The 22,399-nt window shown below is 31.8% G+C and overlaps 2 protein-coding genes across 9 annotated transcripts in view; both read right to left on the reverse strand.

Annotated features, from left to right (window-relative positions):
* Nucleotides 1-2,175, reverse strand: part of LOC143224073 (uncharacterized) — a 141,920-nt gene extending 139,745 nt beyond the window's left edge. For 3 of the 8 annotated variants that reach the window (XM_076452540.1, XM_076452567.1, XM_076452572.1), the window contains exon 1: nt 1,579-1,736. The gene's annotated coding sequence lies outside the window, so the exon portion shown is untranslated. Of the gene's footprint in view, nt 1-1,289; nt 1,408-1,578 lie in introns of those variants that run through there. The other 5 variants (XM_076452554.1, XM_076452544.1, XM_076452550.1 and 2 more) reach the window with 5 other exon arrangements.
* A 7,359-nt stretch (nt 2,176-9,534) lies between these two features.
* LOC143224132 (uncharacterized) lies at nt 9,535-21,363 on the reverse strand. The gene is made up of 10 exons (XM_076452584.1): nt 21,196-21,363; nt 17,841-17,891; nt 17,365-17,442; nt 16,641-16,700; nt 16,382-16,453; nt 15,115-15,162; nt 14,529-14,561; nt 12,988-13,029; nt 10,157-10,270; nt 9,535-9,769 (listed from the first exon to the last, which is right to left on the reverse strand). The coding sequence occupies exons 1-9, from the start codon at nt 21,325-21,327 to the stop codon at nt 10,175-10,177; spliced, it is 612 nt and encodes a 203-aa protein (XP_076308699.1). The 5' UTR covers nt 21,328-21,363; the 3' UTR covers nt 9,535-9,769; nt 10,157-10,174.
* Between the last annotated feature and the right edge of the window lie 1,036 nt (nt 21,364-22,399).

A 22,399-nucleotide genomic window follows, 5' to 3' on the forward strand; every position in this document is an offset into this window, starting at 1 on the left:
CTAGCCCTAACTGTCGCTCCTCCATTCTTGTTGTTTATCTTGATAAGATAAACATAGCCAATTCATTAATTGAACCCTTTTGTCACTTTTGTTGCACCCATTACACTTCACTATTTTCTAAATGTTAAGAAATCAGAACTCCTAATAATCTTCGATTCCATAAATCATGTAATGATAACTATGCCGCAGTAAGAGTACAAAATTAAAAACCAACTACACTACTTCATGCTGTAGTCTATAGACGTTTAGTTAATGAATCTCAAGCTGGTAGTACTACTAGCATATACAATAGCAGATGGTCTGGTCTAGCCTCTACTTTCATATTTATACGGTCTAATTAAATTTTATACAGATTAGAATTACTTAAATATTTTTTCAGTAATGTCTAAATTTAATTATTTAAATATGGTATAAATAAACTTTGTAACTACATCAAACATACACTGTATTCATTACTAAGCTAAAGCTATTTTGTTTAGGATAACTATTAACAGTTTTAAAAACACTTTACTAATCTTGGTAGATTTAGAAGAAAATACTCTCTACATGAAAGAGGTTGTAGCATAACATGTTCCAACCTCTTTCAATCTTTACTGTATAAAAATGACCTTAGGCAATACAATACAAATATCAAGTGTATGTTCACTAAATCAGATATCAGAAATATGAATGATAGTTAAAAAATTCGTCTAATGCAGTGGTTTCCAAACTTTGTGTGATATCAAATTGCTAGAGATGTTACAAGAATTTCATCAAATGAAGAATACCTAAAAACATAAAAAATATTATATAAAATAATATTACATGTGGCAGCAGGAATGTTACAGAAATGAAGATAAGTGAATTAGGGTGTCATAAGTAAAATTCACTGATCAAATGAAATTAAATTGACTTTCAAAGCAATAATTTACAATGAATGTTTTAATAAGATAGAATTACTAAAATTGAAAATTATAATTTGTTAAATTTTACTTTTAGATTTTTATAGCTAGTTCTGAAAGAAATTGTTTCAAAGAGGCTAATTTCATTTCAAATTTAAAGTAAGAAATCTCTCTTAAAAATTTGCAAAACGTATCTTCATAGCTCAGTGTCTTGAGATTACAAATTACAACACTGTCAATATCACTGTGTCAACATCCAATAGTAATGTTGGTGACAGATACAAATGTTATCTCAGTCTTATTTCTCTATTTTTTAAGTCTTAATCCTATCCATTATGGATAATATAAGTGGCGGTAATAAAGACAAGGATGAAAAATATGACGGAATAAAAATCCCAACAAAATTACCAAAATACATAAAAACTTCCAAGAAAAAAAAATTCTACATTTCGAAAATTGTCAGTAACTGTGTTATAATATATACAGATGTACAAAGATATATTAACTCAGTTATTTTACATGGTTTCAACAAGCTGTTGTTTATACCGTTTACCAAAATACTTTTCTGAAGTTACCACTTTGTGTAATTTTATCTTTTTTACGATTGACTTTCCTACCAATAACTTTGTGTTTCTTTAGTTTTACTCTTGGCCTTACAACAGTTTATTACCTAATTTACATTATTATTAATACTTACAAAATCTGAAATATAAAATTCAAAATAAACCACCCCAAAACAATATTAAACATTCCTTGCAAGAAAGACTAAATTAAATAAAGTATAACTATTCTACCGGTAACCTCCAGCGTTATAAAGTTTGTATTTATATTTATTTGTACCCAAAAATACGTACTGCTATCTTCCGGTAATGGCGTGCTAACTGTAAACTCAGAAATAAATTAAGTTTGTTTGTTTTAGTTTTTTAACAGATACCAGTTATTACCGTATTTCTTGTTACTTCTTTTAAACAAATGTTACAACTATGCTACACACTAAGTAATTTGTATTCTGTGCGCTGAATGTTTGGATCTCAGCATTGTAGTTTTATAAATATACAAAGTTATTGCTCACCCTCCGAAGGACCTTTTGAAAATTTATTTTAAAATTTAGTGAAGAGTAAATAAAACACGTGTATTTTAAATAACTAATACAGTATTAATCCTTTTCGTTGTTACTATTAACTTCGTCTAATTTGATAATACTGGACATTTATGTGTCCTAACTATTAATATAACTAGTACTGAAAATGAAAAATATGTTTAAAACACAGTCATAAGAAAGCACCGATGTAACTGACCTAAATACATTTGAATTAATTTTCATTTTAAAGGCAAATATTTAAAGAATTATCCATAAAATAATAAAACTGTAGCCAAAGTCATTGCACATAAACAAATAGATAAATATCGTTCATTGCCTGCGGTGGTCTTTATAGCTCCGATGTATAAGAGAGATGCAGAGGGCACACAAATACCAGCTGATGTTTCATTATCATCATCTGCCACTCAATTCCATTAAGGAACATAGGGCCGCAATCACTTGCGGTTTCAGTAACATGTGTTTAAGTGAGTAGGTTGTTAGCCCACTGCACCGAGTCGTCCCTAATTTAGTAGTGTAAGACTAGAGGGAAGGCAGCTAGTCATCACCATCCACCGCCAACTCTTGGGCTACTCTGTTACCAACAAATAGTGGGATTGACCGTCACATTATAACGCCCCCACGGCTGGGAGGGCGAGCATGTTTGGCGCGACGCGCTATCTGCTGAGCCCACCGAGGGGAATCGAACCCCTCATTTTGCGTTGCAAATCCGAAAACATACCACTGTACTAGCGGGGAGCATTCTAAGTGCGACTATCATGGATCGTAAATACTTGCAACTTTCAATGAACCGGATAAAAATTAAACTTAGCGAGTGTTATGTTGCTACTGTTTGGAGAAAGGAAAATTAATTGAAGGGTATAGTAGTATTCTTTAATATTATGCAGTAATAGAATACACTCTTACTGTATCACCAAAGTTTTGTTGAATATGCTATGACACAAAATGTCAATGAATGTTCTCAATTGGTACTAATAATTTCAAAATTGTGCAGTTATGGTCGAAACTTATGATGTTGTTTATCGTATTTAAATTTATTTGCATCAAATGCTCGCATTACACTGCTCTATTCAAAGTCACCCCTTGATAATCCACAGAAGCACAACGTGTTGATAAAGTTGTTTCATTTATTTCAAGTTATATCTGTATCTACTTCAAGGATGGTTTGTACTCAAAAACAAACCTCGTTAGGAAACCCACCCATGTTATTTAAATATGTGTCACATTTAGTGGGATTCATAAAGGGACCAAGAACACAAAATATCATGCCAGATTCGGATTCAGCAACTCTAGCTACCTATTTATTGATCTCCATCATGCTAAGACGATCTCACAGGTACGTTTTATTCCTCTTGGGAGGTGGTACTTCATACAGATGAAAACACTCCTTGGGCTACCTTAAGCCTGTACACCAAGTTTGGTCCTGCTAACTCTAAAACACAAGTTCACAAATTTACAGGATGAATTAATATATGATCACATATAACTTGCTTATGAACATTATGCAGTTCGAAATCTGAAAATTACTGTTTAATGCTACCTGAAAAAATTAGGTCGTTCAATATGCATGTTTTAATTAATTGTTTGACACCTCGAGAAATTGCATTTAACTTTCTTAACCATATTCATTTAACTTTTGCATAAGACATAAAAATTGCCCACTTTCTAAAGATGTTTACTGTTTAGACATGCATGATTTACGGTTATTATACTTTTTTTTTTTTTTTCAAAATCCAGTATTCTTTGTAACTTTACGCCGATCGACTTCATTCTTACAATTCAGTTCACAGCAGTACAGGGCATATTTCTTAAAAAATCTTTCAGGACCTAATGTGTTGCGAATCTAAATATCAGCTTTTGAGAATGAAATACCTATAAATAAGTCGCAAATTTGCGTTGCGCTGTTCTGACGGCTAACAAACTGATAAAAGCGATTGTAATAAAATGTAATTAAAAACACTAGCTGGGCTACTCGCAACATGGACGGAAGTTATATAAATTCATAATTAATGAAAGGTTATCTTGGGACATAAGTTGTTTCCTTTATATATAATAAAAAACAACCCACCCAAAACGCCCAGAAGAGTAGCAAAACACAAAATGCGAAACTGTAAATTTGCATGTGTCTCCTCATGGACCTAACAAACTTTCATGCCAAATTTGGTGAAGATCCTTCAACAGGGGAGAAGCAAAAACACTCATAAGACCACAAAATGCAATATTGAGAATCTCTGTATTTCCCCATGGACCTAATGAACCTCTATACCAATTTTGGTGAAGATCCATCCACACCCTGCGAAGTATTTACATGGACATACGACAGACAGTGCTATTATATTTATATATATAGATGGTGCCAGTGCATTAGATCTACTTGTGACGTATTCATGACGTCAACTTGCACTCTGAGAATGGAGAAAAATAAAGTTTTCTGTGACGGAAAACGGAGAAGAAATGGGAAAATTGTGACCCCTATTGCAAATCTAGATACACGCAGGATACAAATATCGCGAAGTAGGGAATTGAACTTAGCGCAGTAAAAAGTTTTTCCAGTATCATAAGCAAGAGTTCCATTATAATATGATGCCGGATGTTTGTTTTGAATTTCGCGAGGGCTATCTGCGGTAACCGTTGCTGGCTTAGCAGCGTAAGAATAGAGAGAAGGCAGCTAGTCATCATCATCCACCGCCAACTCTTGGGTTACTGTATTACCAACGAATAATGGGATTGACTGTAACATTATAACGTCCATACAGTTGAAAGGGATAGCGTATTTGGTATGAAGTGTGAAGGGATTTCGAGCCTGCAACTCTCAGATTACGAGTCGAGCGCCCTGAACACCTGACCATGTCGAGCCGAACATATTGAGTGTATTTATATTTGAGAATTAGTGTGTACTTTAAAACACTGTTAAACAACAGTTTAGTCATCAGGCTACATTCTTATGTTTATTAAAGAGCTACCCAATGGTACAACTGTATATCTATAGGCTCACACCGTTATAAATCGGTTTTCGATACCAGTGGTGGGCAGAGAACAGACAGTTCATTGTGTGTTTTTGTGTTTAATTCCAAATAATCAATGTTCATGAAAATACATTATTTTCGGTTGAAAGTGATAAAGGAGGTCTTGAGGATGTTTGAGGGCTACACGCGTGGTTGTTCACAACTGTTAAAGGTTTGTTAAAATAAAACAAACAAAACAGTTAATATAAGCTAAAATAGTATTAAAATAAATTTTAGAAAAATATAGATTTTTAATGACAATATAGGTGACACGGTCAGTTTCTTAATATATATTATATTTATTTCACATGGTACATTGCATAAGTATTGATTGTTTATGATTCATTGGTGCTGTGTGACATTCGAAAGTAAATCAACAATTTTATTATCAATATATTTTAATGAAATTATTATCAAGTACGTTATGATCTAAGGAATGTTTTGTCTGATTATATGTGTAATTACTGGCCTCTGGCTCGAAAGTAAGTTTGAGACCTTATAACGCTAATAACAAGCTTTCCATATACACAGTTATCACAGTACAGGTAACTTATTGGGTGGTTTTGTGCTTAAATAACAAAAAGAAGCGAAAATTATAATAATTACCCCTACCCCAAAAAACCATAACAAACAAACAGCAGGTCATAAGGTTTTGACAATTAAGCCACAAGGTTAATTAATGTATAGCTTGACATTTCTAGGTATTTTCAGCGTCATATTAAAAGTTATTTGCCCCTTTAAACATTGTTTGTTAGGTATTTCATTGCACTTACATCAAAATAAAGAGGAAAAGACAAAACTTTGTTAATGTGAAGGTAATTATTTTTTCAGAGCTTACTCAGCCTAAAAATAACTTAATGTTTTAGCATAGCATATGAGCGTAGAACAAGAGGTACAGTCATGACTCCAGACAAGTTAGAAGAATGGAGTGAAACTCCTATGATTCTGTATTTAAAGCCGAACCTTTGAACAAATTTGTTCTAAGTACTGGAATACATCTTTACTAGTGAACCCGTGTGCCTATATCCTACATTTACAGGACCGCTATAATATAAATTTGATGCTTGAACCACTATTTTGCTAATTTGTTTTTCTTTTAAATATCATTGTTGTAATATTGCAAAATTAATTATTTCAACAGAGTTAAGAACGGTCATTGGTAGGCCTACTTTCACGCTTTAATGTAAATCAATGGCAAATTTGCGATCCGTTTTCAGAAAATCCTTGTACAATAGTTTCCGCAAAATATCCAGTTTTCCTTAGGGATTGTGGGAAAATTTTTACTTTTGTGCAAACCTCACATCCAAGACGATTTGTTTGATACCTCATGGAAGTATTTGCAGTCAGTGGTACAAGAACAGTTATGTGACACACACATATACACACACACACTGAATCTTACTATAATGATCTTTTTGAGCATAAATAAACACCCTTATACCACATTAAAAAGAAAAGCTTCATATCTGTTTTAGATTAAAAGCAATAAACATTAAAAATCTTGAAAAATTATGATTGTTTTTCTCTTTGTTGATGAGGCAAAATTATGTAAAGAAAGGAGGACTGGTGCAACAAATGAAAGTAATAAATTTCATCCTTCCATAACTAGTGCAGATGTTCTGTATGTATTATGATTCTTGCTAATCGAATGTGAAGGTCAAAAGGTCTCAAACTTCCAGTAATACTTCTACTCTAGTAAAGTTATATACACTTATGGCTAAAAACTCATATAGCTTTGGCTCTGTGTTCGACCTCCCGATGAGTTGCGAGTCCTTTTCAAGGGCATATTATTTGCTTGCACACAATAATATGAGTTAAGCATCTTTGCTTTCGGTAAATTTTGTTTAAATAGTTGGTGATGTATTCAGCATTGGATTCTGATATACCGCACTTTAACATTTCGTTTAAAATGTTGGTGATCAACCAAATTTTCCCTTGTCTTTAGCTAGTGCGGATCTTAGTATAAAACATTTCTTTCATCCTCCCTAACCAGTATAGACAACAACTAAGATATATTTATTTTCACTATTCTCTGTGGTATAGGACCAAGCACATCAGCAACAACTCTTCAACTGGTGCTCTAACTCAATACTGCTGCAGTTTCCAATATTGTTTCCTTTGTGGATATTTTTTGCTCACAGCACAGTTTATACGTTTTCACGATGGCATTACAGCTTCTCATAGATGTAATGAATCCCAATGTGCGTGCTTATTCTTTGTCTTTGAGCTGTGTTCAGCCACTGTCTGTCACGAGAATCATATACCCGATTTCCGATTTGTCATATAATCAGCTCAATATTTATATCCTTTGTTTAATCATTTTTGAGACGATACTTGAATCACGTTAAGTTTTTAATATCTGTAGGTATCACATCCTGGATTTGCTCTGTTTTACTCCAAGCAGCCTGTCTTTACTTTCTTGGGAACCTTTCTTTTATATTGTTTACAGTATTTCGTAATAAAGGTATTTGTCATAATACACCAATATATTTCCATGGTTCCAAGATGGAAAAGCAAAATATTGAAGTTGCATTATTGAACTTTCTGAGTCATCTTTTTTACCTGATCTATTGGACTGTGAAAATTAATCATACAACTCAATGGTTCATAATCTGTTCAGAGTGTAAGTTTTTGGCTCCAGAAGTAATAAATGAAATGATTCATGGATTGAACAACACTTAATTGTACAATTTTTAGTTGTACAATGTCTTTTTTTTTACTATTTATTACTATGTTATAATAGACGATCACAGGTTATACTTATGATTACGCTATTATAACACCAATGCAACATCAATGGCATATACAAATGTTATCAGTATATCAGCAAGAGCTAGATTTTATATTTCAGAAGTAGTAGTGATTTTTTTATCCAGTTTACTGAATGCCTCTTCAAAAGCAATGGTCAAAAAAATTATTTTACCCCATATAATTTCTGTGGTGTTGGCCAGATTTAAATATATTAAATTTTGGCTGAGTTGTTAATACTCCCGCTATAATGGCATGTCTCATGAATTTCACTTGTTGATGGAATAATTCACATTTCTTGAGAATCAGGTTAAGGTTCTCTCTCCTTAAGCAATCCAATACTTTAATTAGCTCATTACAAGTGTTATTGAAATTTTCTCATGTGTGATAACGTCATTCAAGTAGATGAGTACGATATTCCAGAAAGTAAGTTGAGATTACATTCCATTAGTCTTTGTAGAATGGACGGCAACTGCCTGTTGTGGAAACACAAGTGTGGAGAACAAAAGGCGAAAGACTTTTGAAACGTCGTCCTCTGCACTTGTGTTTCCACAACAGGCAGTTGCCGTCCATTCTACAAAGTTTCATCATGAATACTCTGCCTAAACAATCTATCAAAGAATTCAATTAGTCATTTAAATATAGTAAGGGCATTATTTGACACATAGTAACAAGAGTTACAATAAACCATTTTCTCCAGTATTCATGCAAGTAATGCAAGTATTCATTCTAAACATTCATTACTGAGAAATGTTTTCAACTAGAGCATCCAAAGTAGAGTCAGTCCTTGGTATTGAGTGGATGTATTTTTTCAACTACCTTCTAGTAGTCTACGCAGAACTTTGTGGATTTATTTTTTTTACAAAATATTTTCGAATGAAACTATAGCTTCTTCTCTTAAATAATGTTTTACAGAAAAGTCAAAAGTTTTATACTGAGTTATATTTGAAAATCAAATATCTGCACCATAAATTATATGATTTACTTTCAATATCTGATGTACTTCCACTTCGAATATTTTGCAAACAAGTATGATAAGAAAAGTAAACTATCCATTCTGTGAACTGTAGCGCCTCATTAAAGTCATTTTGCAAATGTTTTTTTTGAAGTTAGGATATAATTATTTAAGTAAAACATCTCAAAACCTGCAGAGCGTTTTGATGTGAAGGTATACGTAAAATAACGTATGCTATTTATTCGAGAAGTTTAGAACTTCATGCAATTGTGGTAGAGTTGGACCTGAGAACGTTAAAGAGAAGTATTTCTAATCATTAATATCTTATTAGATGAAGCTCGAATTCCTTCTATTTTTGCAAAGTTTTACAGAAAAAGTATAAAGTTTTAAGTTCAGTTGTATTTCTAACTCAAATATCTGCATCATGAACTATTTGTTAGGCTTGAAACAAATGATGTACTATTACTGCAAATACCTTGAAGGCCAAACAACATCAATAAAAATAAATTGTTTGTCTTGTGAACTGTAGTGGCCATTAAAGTCGAAATCTGTTTAACTTGTTACCATCACTGAATAAAATATAACGGATAAGGATTCACAACGAAAAAATTACTTTTTTTTAGTTGCATTTTTTGTCTTATATATCTTTTTTCAATTCTTTGCAACAGCACAATATTCCTTCTCTTCCATAAATCCATTATTACCAATACACTAAACTCGCCACTTCTTCTGTGTAAATACATTTATTCATTCTTAGGAAAGGGGGTGGAACAACATCTCCAGCAACATAATCAAATTATTTTTAATTAAAAACATCAGACGAATTTAGCTTAAGAGTATGCAATAGAATTATTTAAGTTCATTTATTTGTGTAAGAAAGAACTGTAGCTTCAATGGAACGAAGATGCTCTTGCTCAGTTGAAGCAGATGTGAGAAAAAATATCATTCATGCCTAATATGCTCCCTCCACTCACCAAAACATAAAATATACACCAGTTAGGTGCGTTGAGGGTTGTAGAGCACAATGGGTAGTTTTACCTCACGAAGTTTACTTGTGATCTTCCATTACTTCATTTGCAACCTGATACAAAATACATATAGATACACATACGAGATCAAATTAACGATAATAAAATTAAAAACTGAAAACATATGTTGCCAACTGCTAAGCCAGTGGGCTATTTACATTTTTTTCAATTTAATTTATTTAACTCCGTTATTGGAATCAGAGAACAAAACAAAACGTGAAACATCATAACATGCTGCAACACTTGTTATTGTTTTCGCAGCTATATTCGTAGTAAAACAGTTTGTTATTTAAGTTAGTTCCAATGGATGAATAAAGTTATTTGAACTCTTAAAGATAATGATGTACAATGCGAAACAGATATAATACATAATGCCAATGACAATGGTTAAAATAAAATGTGAAACCGTACATTGCTGAAACTAAAATAGGATACTGTACCTCTTGTCTTTAATTACATTAATAGCTTTGTGATGATGATCCTTTTGACTGTTGAGGTCTCTGAGGGGGCGGTCCAAAAATTATGGTAGGAGGAATCAGTTGAATGCCACAAACCTGTAAAAACAACAACAATAAAAGACATCCAGTTTCTCTAGGTGATCAAATTATTATCACCATTTTACCGGCACTAACAATATGAACATGCCATTTTCAATACTTAATTGACTATTTAAAATATTTGATTATCCTTCAATCGAACTTTGGATAAAAAAAAAGTGACTAAAAGTAAACTAACATTTTCACCACTGCGTGAATTTCGAGAAACTTAAATGATATCATTTGCCGGCTTAAAACGATGTTACTACCCCCAGAAGGATTCTCAGGCTAAAGTTATATTAACGAAAATTAAATAAATTATTCACCATTAATTCAAAGTTTAAGAAAATATTACTTACCTACCTCTATAACTTCTGTTAATTAATACAATCTTTTTCACAAATCGTTTATTCTTTAAATGTATTTAACTGCTTATTACTAAACGTTTGTATACAATTGACTTATTAAATTTCCCTTCAACTGGCTATTTATAAGATAATTTTCTTCTTTTGTTTTTGTCAGACAGTTTTCGTCTCTAAAAACACTCTGATTTGGTGAATATTAATTAGAGTGTATGTGTGTGTGTTTTCTTATACCAACGCCACATCGGGCTATCTACTGAACTCACCGATGGAAATGGACCCCTGATTTTAGCGTTGTAAATTCGTAGACATACCACTGTATTAGCGGGGGGCTATTAATTAAAGCATAGTATTGCTAAAAATATAATTGTATATCAGGTACATCATTTCAATATTTCATTCAAACTTAGCAATATTTCCATGTTGTTTTATATATTTTGAAAAATTACCAGTATAGAAAGAAAACAACACACTTAATTTAAATATTATTTTTATATTTTATTGCAATGTCCTGTGGTTTATTGTAGTGGCTCAAAAAAGCTTTCAACTGCCCCCCAGTGGCTCAGCGGTATGCCTGCGGACTTACAACGCCAAAAACCGGGTTTCGATACCCGTGATGGGCAGAACACAAATAGCCCATTGTGTAGCTTCGTGCTTAATGCAACAGCTTTCAATTACGTTGTTTTTGAAATTAGGATAAAAAATACTGTATCACAATCGTGTTGCATTATGTTTCAAAGTTCGCCACTAATATATCAATAGGATTGTTCATGACCTATGGTAACAATTTACATATCTAACTGTGTTACTTTCATATTTTGTGTCGCTCGTGCGTAGAATTTAAATTGGGGCAAGTGCACTATCAACTGAGTTAAGGGATTAATCCACTAGCAAATTTTTGTAAGACATTTTTTAACAATGTAAAGTACCACAATATTTCACACTCACAACCAACGTCTATCCTCAGGCCCTACCCTTGGGACGTGGAACAGCTACCAATTTGACTCCACTTTTTTATGGCAATTTTTCTTTGTTATGTTGCAAACATGAGACTTCCATGACATTGGAAGACTGTTCTATCATCTTAGCCAAAGTGTTAATCTACTAGCAATTGTTTATAAAGCAGTTTTTAATAGCTCGAACTACCATCTTGCTTCTGACTATTCCCACTGGTATATGATTATTAGAAAGAAAAGCCCTGCAATTTGAATCAGTTATAAGCTTTGGCTCTTTTATTACAGTTCAGTTGAAATATGGTAATTTGCAAAGATGTATCACTTAGATTAGTTTGCATTGGCAAAGCTTTTTGTGATTATAAAAGTATACAAGGCCCAATACTTCAGCATTTTGAAGGAAAGTATGTCTGATGGATTGAATCATAAAGATAAAACATTGTAATTCTAGCAGACCAAAAACAGACTATTCAATGACTGGCCACTAATCGCACACCTGAGCGGTGAAGAAAGTTACATAACATCTTCTTGAAAGTAATCCAAGAACACAATGGTTCATTCCAAATAAAAAGAGACCTTCATTAGAACTATAAAGAAGATAATTTACCATGACTTAAGAATAAGTGATGTAAGAGATACTCCCACATCAAACGAATACCAGCTGTCACAAGCTGAATGACCAGCATATGGCAGGTAACAAGAGTAAATATGTTGTTACATTAGACGGAATATAAATTTGCTTAAGTATTTGCAAAAGTCTAAACACTTTATTAAATTTTTTCAGTTGTTATAATTTTTAAAAAGTAGTACAGAGTAAGTCAAAAAAGAGTTTTAAGGAATTTATGGTGATAGCAGGTTGTAGTTATTATGATAAGTCAAACGTTCAGAAAATTAAGAGAAAATAAATGCAAAAGTGAACTCTTTCACTATCAAGTCAACGTTCTGACACTGTTATACTGCTAGAAGATAAGTATTTGTAGAAATTAGATGCAAATAAGATGTCTCCATAAAAACAAAGAATCTTGTAATACTTTAAATTAAACGCATCAGTTCGTTTTCAAGATGCACGTACGAATGGGAATGTTACGTTATACCATTTGCAGACACCTACTATGGAGTTCTGTGATTTTGCAATGACTAAATACAGTCTCTCTGTGTTGCGCATAAGCTTTTCGTACTACAAAATAAGGGAAGTCACATAGAATAACATTGGTAATGGAAGAAGAGGTTGGTAAGACTATATACTTCTTCTTATATTTTTACAATATACCGCGAATATCTCTCTGTATTTTGAAATAACATACGAAGTTATGTATACAACTTAGAAAAACCATAATTATTCTTTCGTTTTATCATTTTATTTGTAATAAAACATTAAATTGATGATTAAGTTATAGTTTAAAAAACTTGAGTTATTTACCCGAGTAATGTAGAACTCCATGCAATTTTGGTAGAGCTGGACCTAATAAAATGAAGAAAAATATTTCCAGTTATTAAGAATTTATTAAATGAAGTTCTAGTTTCTACTCGTAAAGTTTTACAGGAAAAAATCTAAAGTTGTTTTTGTGATTAGTGTAAAAATGTGCAAACTATAATGCTCACGCAGATTACTTCAGTATAGCTTCAAGTTTTGTATTTCTTGTGAGAGTTAACCTTAATGAAATATTTTTATAACAACAAGCAGAAGGTTGCAGCTCAATAAACTTCCCCAAGAGACGATAAAATATATATTTGTGAGGTAATATTTAAAAGTCGTTGAATATATCAGAGGAAATATTTGTTCTATGAATTCACAAGTGTCATGGAACTGTAATTTAATATTATAAATATTTTCCTTGTCAATAGTGTCGCGCCAAACATGCTCGCCCTTTCAGCCGTGGGGGCGTTATAATGTGACGGTCAATCCCACTATTTGTTGGTAAAAGAGTAGCCCAAGAGTTGGCAGTGGGTGGTGATGACTAGCTGCCTTCCCTCTAGTCTTACACTGCTAAATTAGGGACGGCTAGCACAGATAGCCCTCGAGTAGCTTTGTGCGAAATTCCAAAACAAACAAACAAACCTTGTCAATAGATTTATTTTTCCACAAATCACATAATTTTGAAAATTTTATATTACTGAGTACTAAATATACAATCGTAACTGTATTATTTGAAATGTAGGGAAAGTTTTATGCATTTTATTCAAATAACAATTAACCTTAGGATATCGATGAGTACATAACTTCCATCGAATTTTTAAAAACATTTCTTTAAACTACTTATTTATAAAATTCCTCCTGAGTTTACGACATTGTTGGTAAAATAGATCCTCGATGACATATGAGTTTCACACAAATTTAAATCAAAATATCATTAATACTGTAAAATATTCGACTAATTACTGCCTGAGTTTCCTCTGTATCTTACATAGAAAATGACAGATTTTACTCAATTTTATTAATCGTTTCTTTACACTGAATGTTGTGACAGGCAAAAGCAAATAATTAATCAATGTGATGCGGTACGTGAACGCCATCTGTTGTGCTCCATATGTAAACAAAACGGTAATTAATTTGAGAAATAAAACGTATGAAATATTGATTTCTTTTAAATTCGATGTACCAATAGATTTTTCATAAGCATGAAATTGTATTTTTTTTTTTAGAAATTTAAACGCAATATTTTACTTTTACAAATTGTTTATAGTGAAGCCTTTACTTGATGTTTCTTCTAACATACAGATGTGAATCATATTTTAGTTTTCAATTACGTATAATAACGTGTATAAAGTCATTTATAATAAAGTTTACACTAACGGAACAATACCAGATTTGTATGGGTACTACTTTCGACATTTCACAAGTTTTCTTCAGGGCAACGTTGGCCTGAAGAGGACATGCAATGTAGTATTGTTTATGATTTATAAAATGAAGTCGCTAAGGTAGTCAATGATTATTCTAAGAAAAAAGATGGAATCACTTACCTGTTGAATGATGGAGTTAGCAAATGCTTGTTTCTAAATAGAAAGAGAACAAAGCGAAATTATTCACTAATTTTAATCGTCATTGTAGGTGTATTAGAAAGTTATATACAAATCACGAGAGCATAGATTTCCAATTCATTTGGTAATAAATATTGTCGTATTTCTGTTTCAGTACAAACTGATATACCTATAAAGAAGAGAAAGAGGTGGTCATTCTGTTTTTGCTGCAAATATCGGAAACCATGGGTTAAACTACAACCCTATTTACATTAGATGTAAACCATTGGTAAACTCGGAGGTTCAATAATGAAAGAGCACGCAGAAAACTAATGTGCTTCACAGAAGATAAATAATTGCTAAGTTTTACTTTCTTAAAATCATCAAAGATAGAAATAATGTTAATGAATACAAGCAACAGTTTTAATTTAAAATACGAATTAACCATCTTCCAATTTTATGTTACATTTTAAGTCACAAGTAACTATAATTTATTGATTTAACATAAACAAGATGTATGTCCAATCATTTCTCTGTTCTGGTGAATTACTAAACATAGAGTGAAAGTGATTTAAACGTGCATACTTACAGCTTCAGCTTTGCAAGATTCATGAAGTTGCAGAATTTGTTTTTCAGCCTATGAAAAAATTATACCTTGTACTTTCAGAAACAATAACAAAATAATCTAATAAAATAGTCTATTTATGTCTTTAGATTGTACGAAGTGTTTTGTAAAGAAATTCGAACTTGCTCAGATTTTCTCTCTACATATCGACCCAATTTAACAGATATAGTACAAATAAACTATACTTCTAATTTAAACACATATGGATTAATACACAAACTGATAAAAATTAACACTTTTTATCATGTATACTGTGTAATTCCAACAATATATTGTGTTCTCTCCAAACTAAGAGAAGAGCATCATATAAATACATGATGTACAATCTTTTACACGAGATACTATATATATATATACATATACACCATTCTGTTTTTGTAATATGGAAATATAAATTTTCTGATAAACCGTCCTGGGCATGAATCGATTTTCAGGTTAAATGACAAGGTCTGCTAGTAATGAGATTATTTCCTTTTAAATGCCGACTACTAATTTTTATACTATTCTAATATTACTATTTTGTGCCGTTTCTTAGTAGCCTTTGTTACAAAAGATTACTGGGAAACAGCATTGAACAATATAAGTGGCGTTTAAATCTTCCTCTTGAAATGGTAACTGAAATTATTGAAATATGCATGCGCTACACAGTCCGATTAAACAATACAAAAACACTCCTTTGTAGTTGAGTGCATCTAGTACAGTATTTTGTAAGCGGCAATGAATGTTAAATGAAATGTTCTTCACTCCAGTAGGCTGGAAGTGAAAACTTCTAGCAACCAGTGCTAAAACTGGGAGTGAAACAGTCTCCTCGTTAATCGTTAAATACGGAAAGGGATTTGTATTAAACAACACTTTAGTGAATGGTTCTTCACTTGAATGAACAGGTAATTCACTTTCATGGGAAACAATACTTTTATTTCAGTTGACTGTGTAGTTAACACCCTTTCCTGAAGTACAGTTCTTTTATATCAGTTGACTGATAATAATACCTCTATTTCAATCGACTGAGTATTTAACACTTTTCCTTCAGAACAGTATGTGTTTCAGTTACATTGAAAATAACAATCGCTATAACAGACAACAAATATTAACATGACATTATTTTGTTTGATTGGAACTACGAACCATGCTTTTACATCAGATTTGTTCAAGATACGATAAGAAGACCTACTATTGTCACATGAACTGGATAGTAATCAAGCAATTTTAAAAGCAAGAGTCGATTACTCACCTCTGATTCCAAATTTTTGCTTATGATTTCATCTTTGGCTTTTTGGTAATCGTACTTCCCGCTAACGTCAAACTGAAAGAAAGAGAAACAACTTCATCACAGCAGACGACATAGTATTGTATTAAAAAAGAATTTTGTATTACAAAACACGATAACTTTATGATTTTTAAACTAATATACCTTTGTTTCAGAACTATTTTTTGTTTTATTTCTTACGGTTTTTTCCCCCTACCTTACATTATGTTGTCATTGTACTTACCCAGCCTTCAGTTTCAAGAGCACATGCGGTAATACTAGTTCGATGTTCTTCAACTTCTTGCTGTGAAAACAGGTTGGAAGATTTTAAAAGTGTCTCAATATTCAGCGAAAAAAAATAACTTTAGTTATTTAATAATATACGCTTCAGAAGTTGTTTTTTAATTAAGGAAACGATAAATGTTATAAATTACCGTTATAAGACTAATATCGGTAATAAAAGTACTGTGCAATAAATAATTACTAGAGCGTTACAAATCATATTACAGGTAGTAATATAAAATCAAATCTTTGTTTCATTTATACAATTGAACAAATGTATATATATATATGTGTGTGTGTGTTTCTAATAACTCTTTATTAGATCGATTGGATTATGGCCTGCTATGGCCAGGTGGTTAAGGCACTCCACTCGAAATTGGAGGGTCGCGGGTTCGAATCCCTGTCACACTAAACATGCTCGCCCTTTCAGCCGTGAGGGCGTTATAATGTTACGGTCAATCCCACTATTTGTTGGTAAAAGAGTAGCTCAAAAGTTGACAGTGGGTTGTGATGACTAGCTGTCTTCCCTCTAGTCTTACACTGCTAAATTAAGGACGGCTAGCGTAGATGGCCCTCATGTAGCTTTACGCGAAATTCAGAACAAACCAAATTATTGGATTATACGTATGGCAACGTTTCTGAAACATTTTATTAAGAGCCAGATATCTCAGTTCTTCCACACTTACTCGGGTAACATTTCTTGGATCCTTGAAGTTTGGTGGATATCTCTGGATACAGTGTTGAAGAACTTGTTGCTTTGCGGCCTGTAGTGGTGAATGTATACCATTTATTAAATATTTAATTTAGGATGAAAAAAAAAAAGAATGCAGTAATGAGATACTAAAAAAAGACATAAACCCAGAACTGAAGCAAACCTTTCATATTAAAACATTAAAGGTGTGATTTTGATATATTTATATGTTTGGAATATTTGAAACTCGGTAAATAATTTCCCAAGTTAATATATATATATATATATCTCAAATAGCGTGTATTTCTAAAAATTTAACTTAAAACAATTTTCAAAAAGCAAGGTTTTTATTGATAAATAAAAATAAGGGTGCTTACTTATATTTACATAATTTTAATTGCTTAAGAAAACAATAATCAAATTAGTATGTTCATAAGTCATGCTTTAAACCGTTTAAGAGAAATGTCTTACCTTTTCTTGTTCACTTGGCTTTAGCTGCTGACAGCGACCCCAGTGAACTTGCTTTAAATAGAAAATTTCCGTCATTATGCCTATTTTCTAACCACACTGAAAATATACTTTTAATATACCTTCAAAATGATATGTTATCTTTGCTAAATTTTCTTCGCAGAGAATTTCAAATAGTTATTAAATTTGCATGTGAGATATATCCTTAAACCCGAAAAAAAAAAAGTGACTTTTAATTAAAAGCTTTTCTCTGTCTTTTTCTCGCTTCCAATGAAGTTTCCCCGCTTGGTGTTCATTATTTTAGAAAACAAAAGTACCAGTAACTTTTATTAATAACAAACAAACAGAATAATAAAAAAAAATACCGAACTATATAGCTTTCAATCTTATAATACGTTTTATCGCATGGCGTTTCAACCATAGAGAAATTACAAACAAAGATAATTGAAAGGCTAAAGGAACATATAATTTTAATGATGCACACAAAACTGAACAATGAAGCCATTCAGCGGTAATTACATCAAGTTATATAGCATGCAAAACTAATATAAATTTTATAATTGATTCCAGAAAGTTAAAAAACGTCAATTTCTTAACTGATATTTTTGACGTGTTTATTAAGGTATACAAAAATAAAATTTTAATTTATCTCAAAATAAAAAAAACTTCAAATTAATAAAGGTTTTTAATTAAAAAATAATTTGATATTGTAACATGTGTGTAGAACAATTTCATATTTATTATTTCATCCTAGGTCTGTAAAAGTGCTCTACGTAACGCACGCAGAAAGTTTTATCTTTCATAACTCACATAATTGATTTTTGTAGCTGCTGTTGCTGTAATTATATCTTTACGAGAAGTTCGTCTGAGCAGTTTAGAGACTATCACAAAATCAAGATATTATCTCCTTTAATGCAATTGGATATTATTTTTGCATTTTATGTTTGAATAAAGCTATGGAATTTTTATGTTAAATATATATGAAAAAAAACTGAAGTTTGCTGTACATCCAAACACTGAAAACAGTGCTGAAACACTTTCTTATACTGAAGTGTTTTCTTTCGAATTTTACCCATTGGCTTGCTTCCGTCTTGAGAACAAAATGAAATATATGAGACAATGAAAAATGAATTATTTATATTATCTCATTAATCTTAAAGAGTTCAATCTATTTGCTAAAAAACATTGTGTCAAAACGACATGAAGGTTAGATACATCATTTGTTTGAATCTTCATGGATTTTGTAAAAAAGAAAGTCATAATGATGTCTAATGACTAATAAAGTGAAGCTAAAGGACAAAGTAACTGTTGTTTTACAGTGATGAATCATGAACTGAAGTTATATTGGAATTGTGATTTCTTGCATAAAAACTCTATCCTATCTAGATTGAATAATAAACAATCAAAAATGCAATGACACTAATCTAGCTAGTTCAACTGTACTTTCCTAAAAGGTTATTGATTTTTATTCTGTCGTATGGATCGACAAACCCATATAAGAAGATGGAATATAAACTACCAAGCTTCATTAAATGTACACAGCTGAAGTCTTACTTAGAAGCTTCACTGTTTTTGTTTTTTCCAGTCTTTTTCATGTGCGAATATAATATTCTGCAGGAATACAGGTTATAATTGAACAGGTAAAGATCGAAAAGTTCTTTTAGTGTATTAAGCTAAAATGATTGTGATAATTATAAAAACTAAATACATTGTATTCTGAAGAAGTGAACTGGTTTTTATGAAAAATACGAGAAACAGATTGCAGAAACGCTTCGAAGCTTAAGCTATAAGTGTGCAGTAACCATGTTGTTGACTAGTTTTCGAATCCTTTAAAGTTATTGAATAAAAGTTTAAGAAATGTCTTTAAAACATCTCTTTTTTTTGTCAAGAGTTTGATATTTTGTACATTCGAAAATCACGAAAAGCTTTAACAATTTGAAAGATATATACTTAAACTGGCAACTTTTCCCACAAAAAAAGCTTCACAAATTACGCCTTTTTAAAAAAAGACCTCTGTAAACAACAAGTCTTCGTTAAGATGGTTACGGCCGAGTGACCGTAATACAGCGGAACAAACTTAAAAAAACAAAAAATACACATTCAGAAAATACTAACAAATAAACGCACACGTTTCTACGCAAATTCACCTACTGTGTATTCTGAGGCATTTCTTACAACTTTCCATCGGTTTTCTTAACCATAAAAAATGCTGTATCGTTTTTATAAAGTCTATTTTTCTCGAAATTATTACTGTAGAATTGTAAAACAAATTTTCAGCAAAAAATTCCTGATTTTATGTTATTCAATGTAAATAACTACGTTTTAAGATAGGGAAAAACGTATTAAGGGTTTTCCTATGAAAACACTTTATTTCAATCTTTGTCGTAAAATGGAGTATTAAGTACTCCTACCAGGAATAGTAAATATTTATCACTGAAAATAAAGAGGCATTTAGAAGTTACATGAGAAAAACTTAACAAGGGCTTGCCGAAAACATTTTTCGTTCAGGGCATACTATCATTAGATAAATGAAAAAGATTTAGTCATCACAAAGTATCTTAATTTCATGCATATAAGGCATAATGATGTACATTTCCTCGCAAGACTTACGTGACCTGTATAGTAGTGGTTGAACAAGATCTACAAAATAGTGTCCTACATTTTATTACGAAAACTGGTACGTAAGATGTGAGTGAACATCAGAAAATTAGGCCGGTGAGTGACCGTCTATTCTGACAAATTTAGAACTGAAAACTACTTTTTACTAAAACACAAACAGAGAAATTGTGACATCTAAATTTGTTCTAAAAACAAATGAACCAGTTTGCTCTAGATTCTAGAAGCTAGATGACTGTTAATAAGGAATTCAGTAGTATATTACGAGACGCAATATTTTAGAACCTGCTAATATATTAATCTTCATTATTTAACTTGATCCAACAACTACTATGACAGATAAATACAATGTGTAATAAAACTGTTGCTTATTAAAGAAAATGTGGATAATTTGGAACTGAAAGTACTTTTATAAAAAATAACACATGTATGTCTTATATATATTGTCGTTTTTATCTATCTGTATTTTTCCCACCAAGGGTATCGAATCTGATTGTCAGCGTCATAAGTCTGTAGGCTTACTACTGAACTACAGGGTATTATGTGGATATAAATGGCATAGCTACTGTAATCGAAGACTATGGTTGTAAATATAAATACGTATAATTTGAAACACAATCAGCGGGTAAGGTACACAGATTTCACGAAAAGGTTTTTACCATGAAAATGTACAAACCACGATAGATGTGTTTTCAGTTAACTGTTAATGAATTAATTAGAAGACGTTAACAAAAGTACGTACCGGAGGGAGAGGAACTGGTCTAGTGGGAAGCCCTGCAGGGTACTGTCTTTGTTGAGGTGTTGGTGAACTCTGCTGGGCAGCTGTAGCAGCTACCAAAGCGCAGCTTAAAATTACAGCAGCTAATGTTTTCATTCTGTTCCGATCCAATCCTTACTGCGACGCCGTTCTTTTTAAGCGCTGATTTATACATTTTCTGACAACCAATCAAGAGAATTCGTTAATGTATTGAGGCGGAACCAGAATTCTTTATGCAATGACTGGACTGAGAGTAAGAGGAGAAATCTGTGACAAAACCAGGGTCTCTGGATTCGCTTGTTCAATTAGGTTACTTTACTGCTGTCCTTCAATAGGTCTCAACCTTTAGTTAAATTAAATAGATGTGATGTCATATCATTGACCTATCTTTACTGATATGATGTACATCATAAACATTTGTAAGGAAAAATATAAAAAGGCATATTCCAAAAATACTGTATTAAAACACTATTTTCTATTAAATGCTGCCAGTGTCCCTCTTATATTAAAAAGTTGTTTAACTCTAGTTGCAAAATTATTATTTATTTTGCACACTCCTTTGGCTCAACGGTAAGTCTGCGCACTCACATCACTAAAACCAAATCATGTTTCGATATTCATGATGGGCACGACATAGATAGCCTATTCTGTAGTTTTGTTCCTAGCAACAAACAAACACGTATAATTATGTAATTTTTCAGATTATGCATTATGACACTTAACATTACATTCGTTATTGCCATATCACATAGCATTCACTGAACCTGATTCTTCGCATTTTTATTATCAATTTTACAATATAAAACATTACCAAAGTAATAGATTCTATTTTGAATAATACAAAAGAAGAACTTTAACCCCATCAATTATAAAATAGTTTCATAATATCTTATTCATGATATAAAAATGCATGGAATTGTACAAAGCTCTAATGGAACGTTTTGGCAAAAAGCACCTTAAACAGTAAAGATTCAGCTCAAACAAGAACTTAAAACCTTTGTTATTGACTGATAAGGTTGTACACATATAAAAATGTGCAAACCAGTTATAGTTACAAACGGGCCTTTTTGAACGGAAAAGAAAATTCACTCAGAATGTCACGTTTTTAATTCTTTTTATTGTTACCATTCTCTTTCTACCCTACGACAGAAAGAAACTTGGTATATTACACCCAAACTAAGCGTTGCAG

The sequence above is a fragment of the Tachypleus tridentatus genome, chromosome 1 (genome assembly GCF_004210375.1).
Source record: "Tachypleus tridentatus isolate NWPU-2018 chromosome 1, ASM421037v1, whole genome shotgun sequence".
Taxonomy (NCBI): domain Eukaryota; kingdom Metazoa; phylum Arthropoda; class Merostomata; order Xiphosura; family Limulidae; genus Tachypleus; species Tachypleus tridentatus.

Bases quoted from the DNA above. Each gene is read 5' to 3' on its own strand.
- LOC143224132 (XM_076452584.1), bottom strand. From the start codon at position 21,327: ATGAAAACATTAGCTGCTGTAATTTTAAGCTGCGCTTTGGTAGCTGCT. The intron at 15,163-16,381 runs GTGAGTAATCGA...ATTTTTTCATAG, and splicing joins GCAAAAATTTGGAATCAGAG to GCTGAAAAACAAATTCTGCA. The intron at 13,030-14,528 runs GTAAGTGATTCC...TCATTTTATTAG, and splicing joins CTAACTCCATCATTCAACAG to GTCCAGCTCTACCAAAATTG.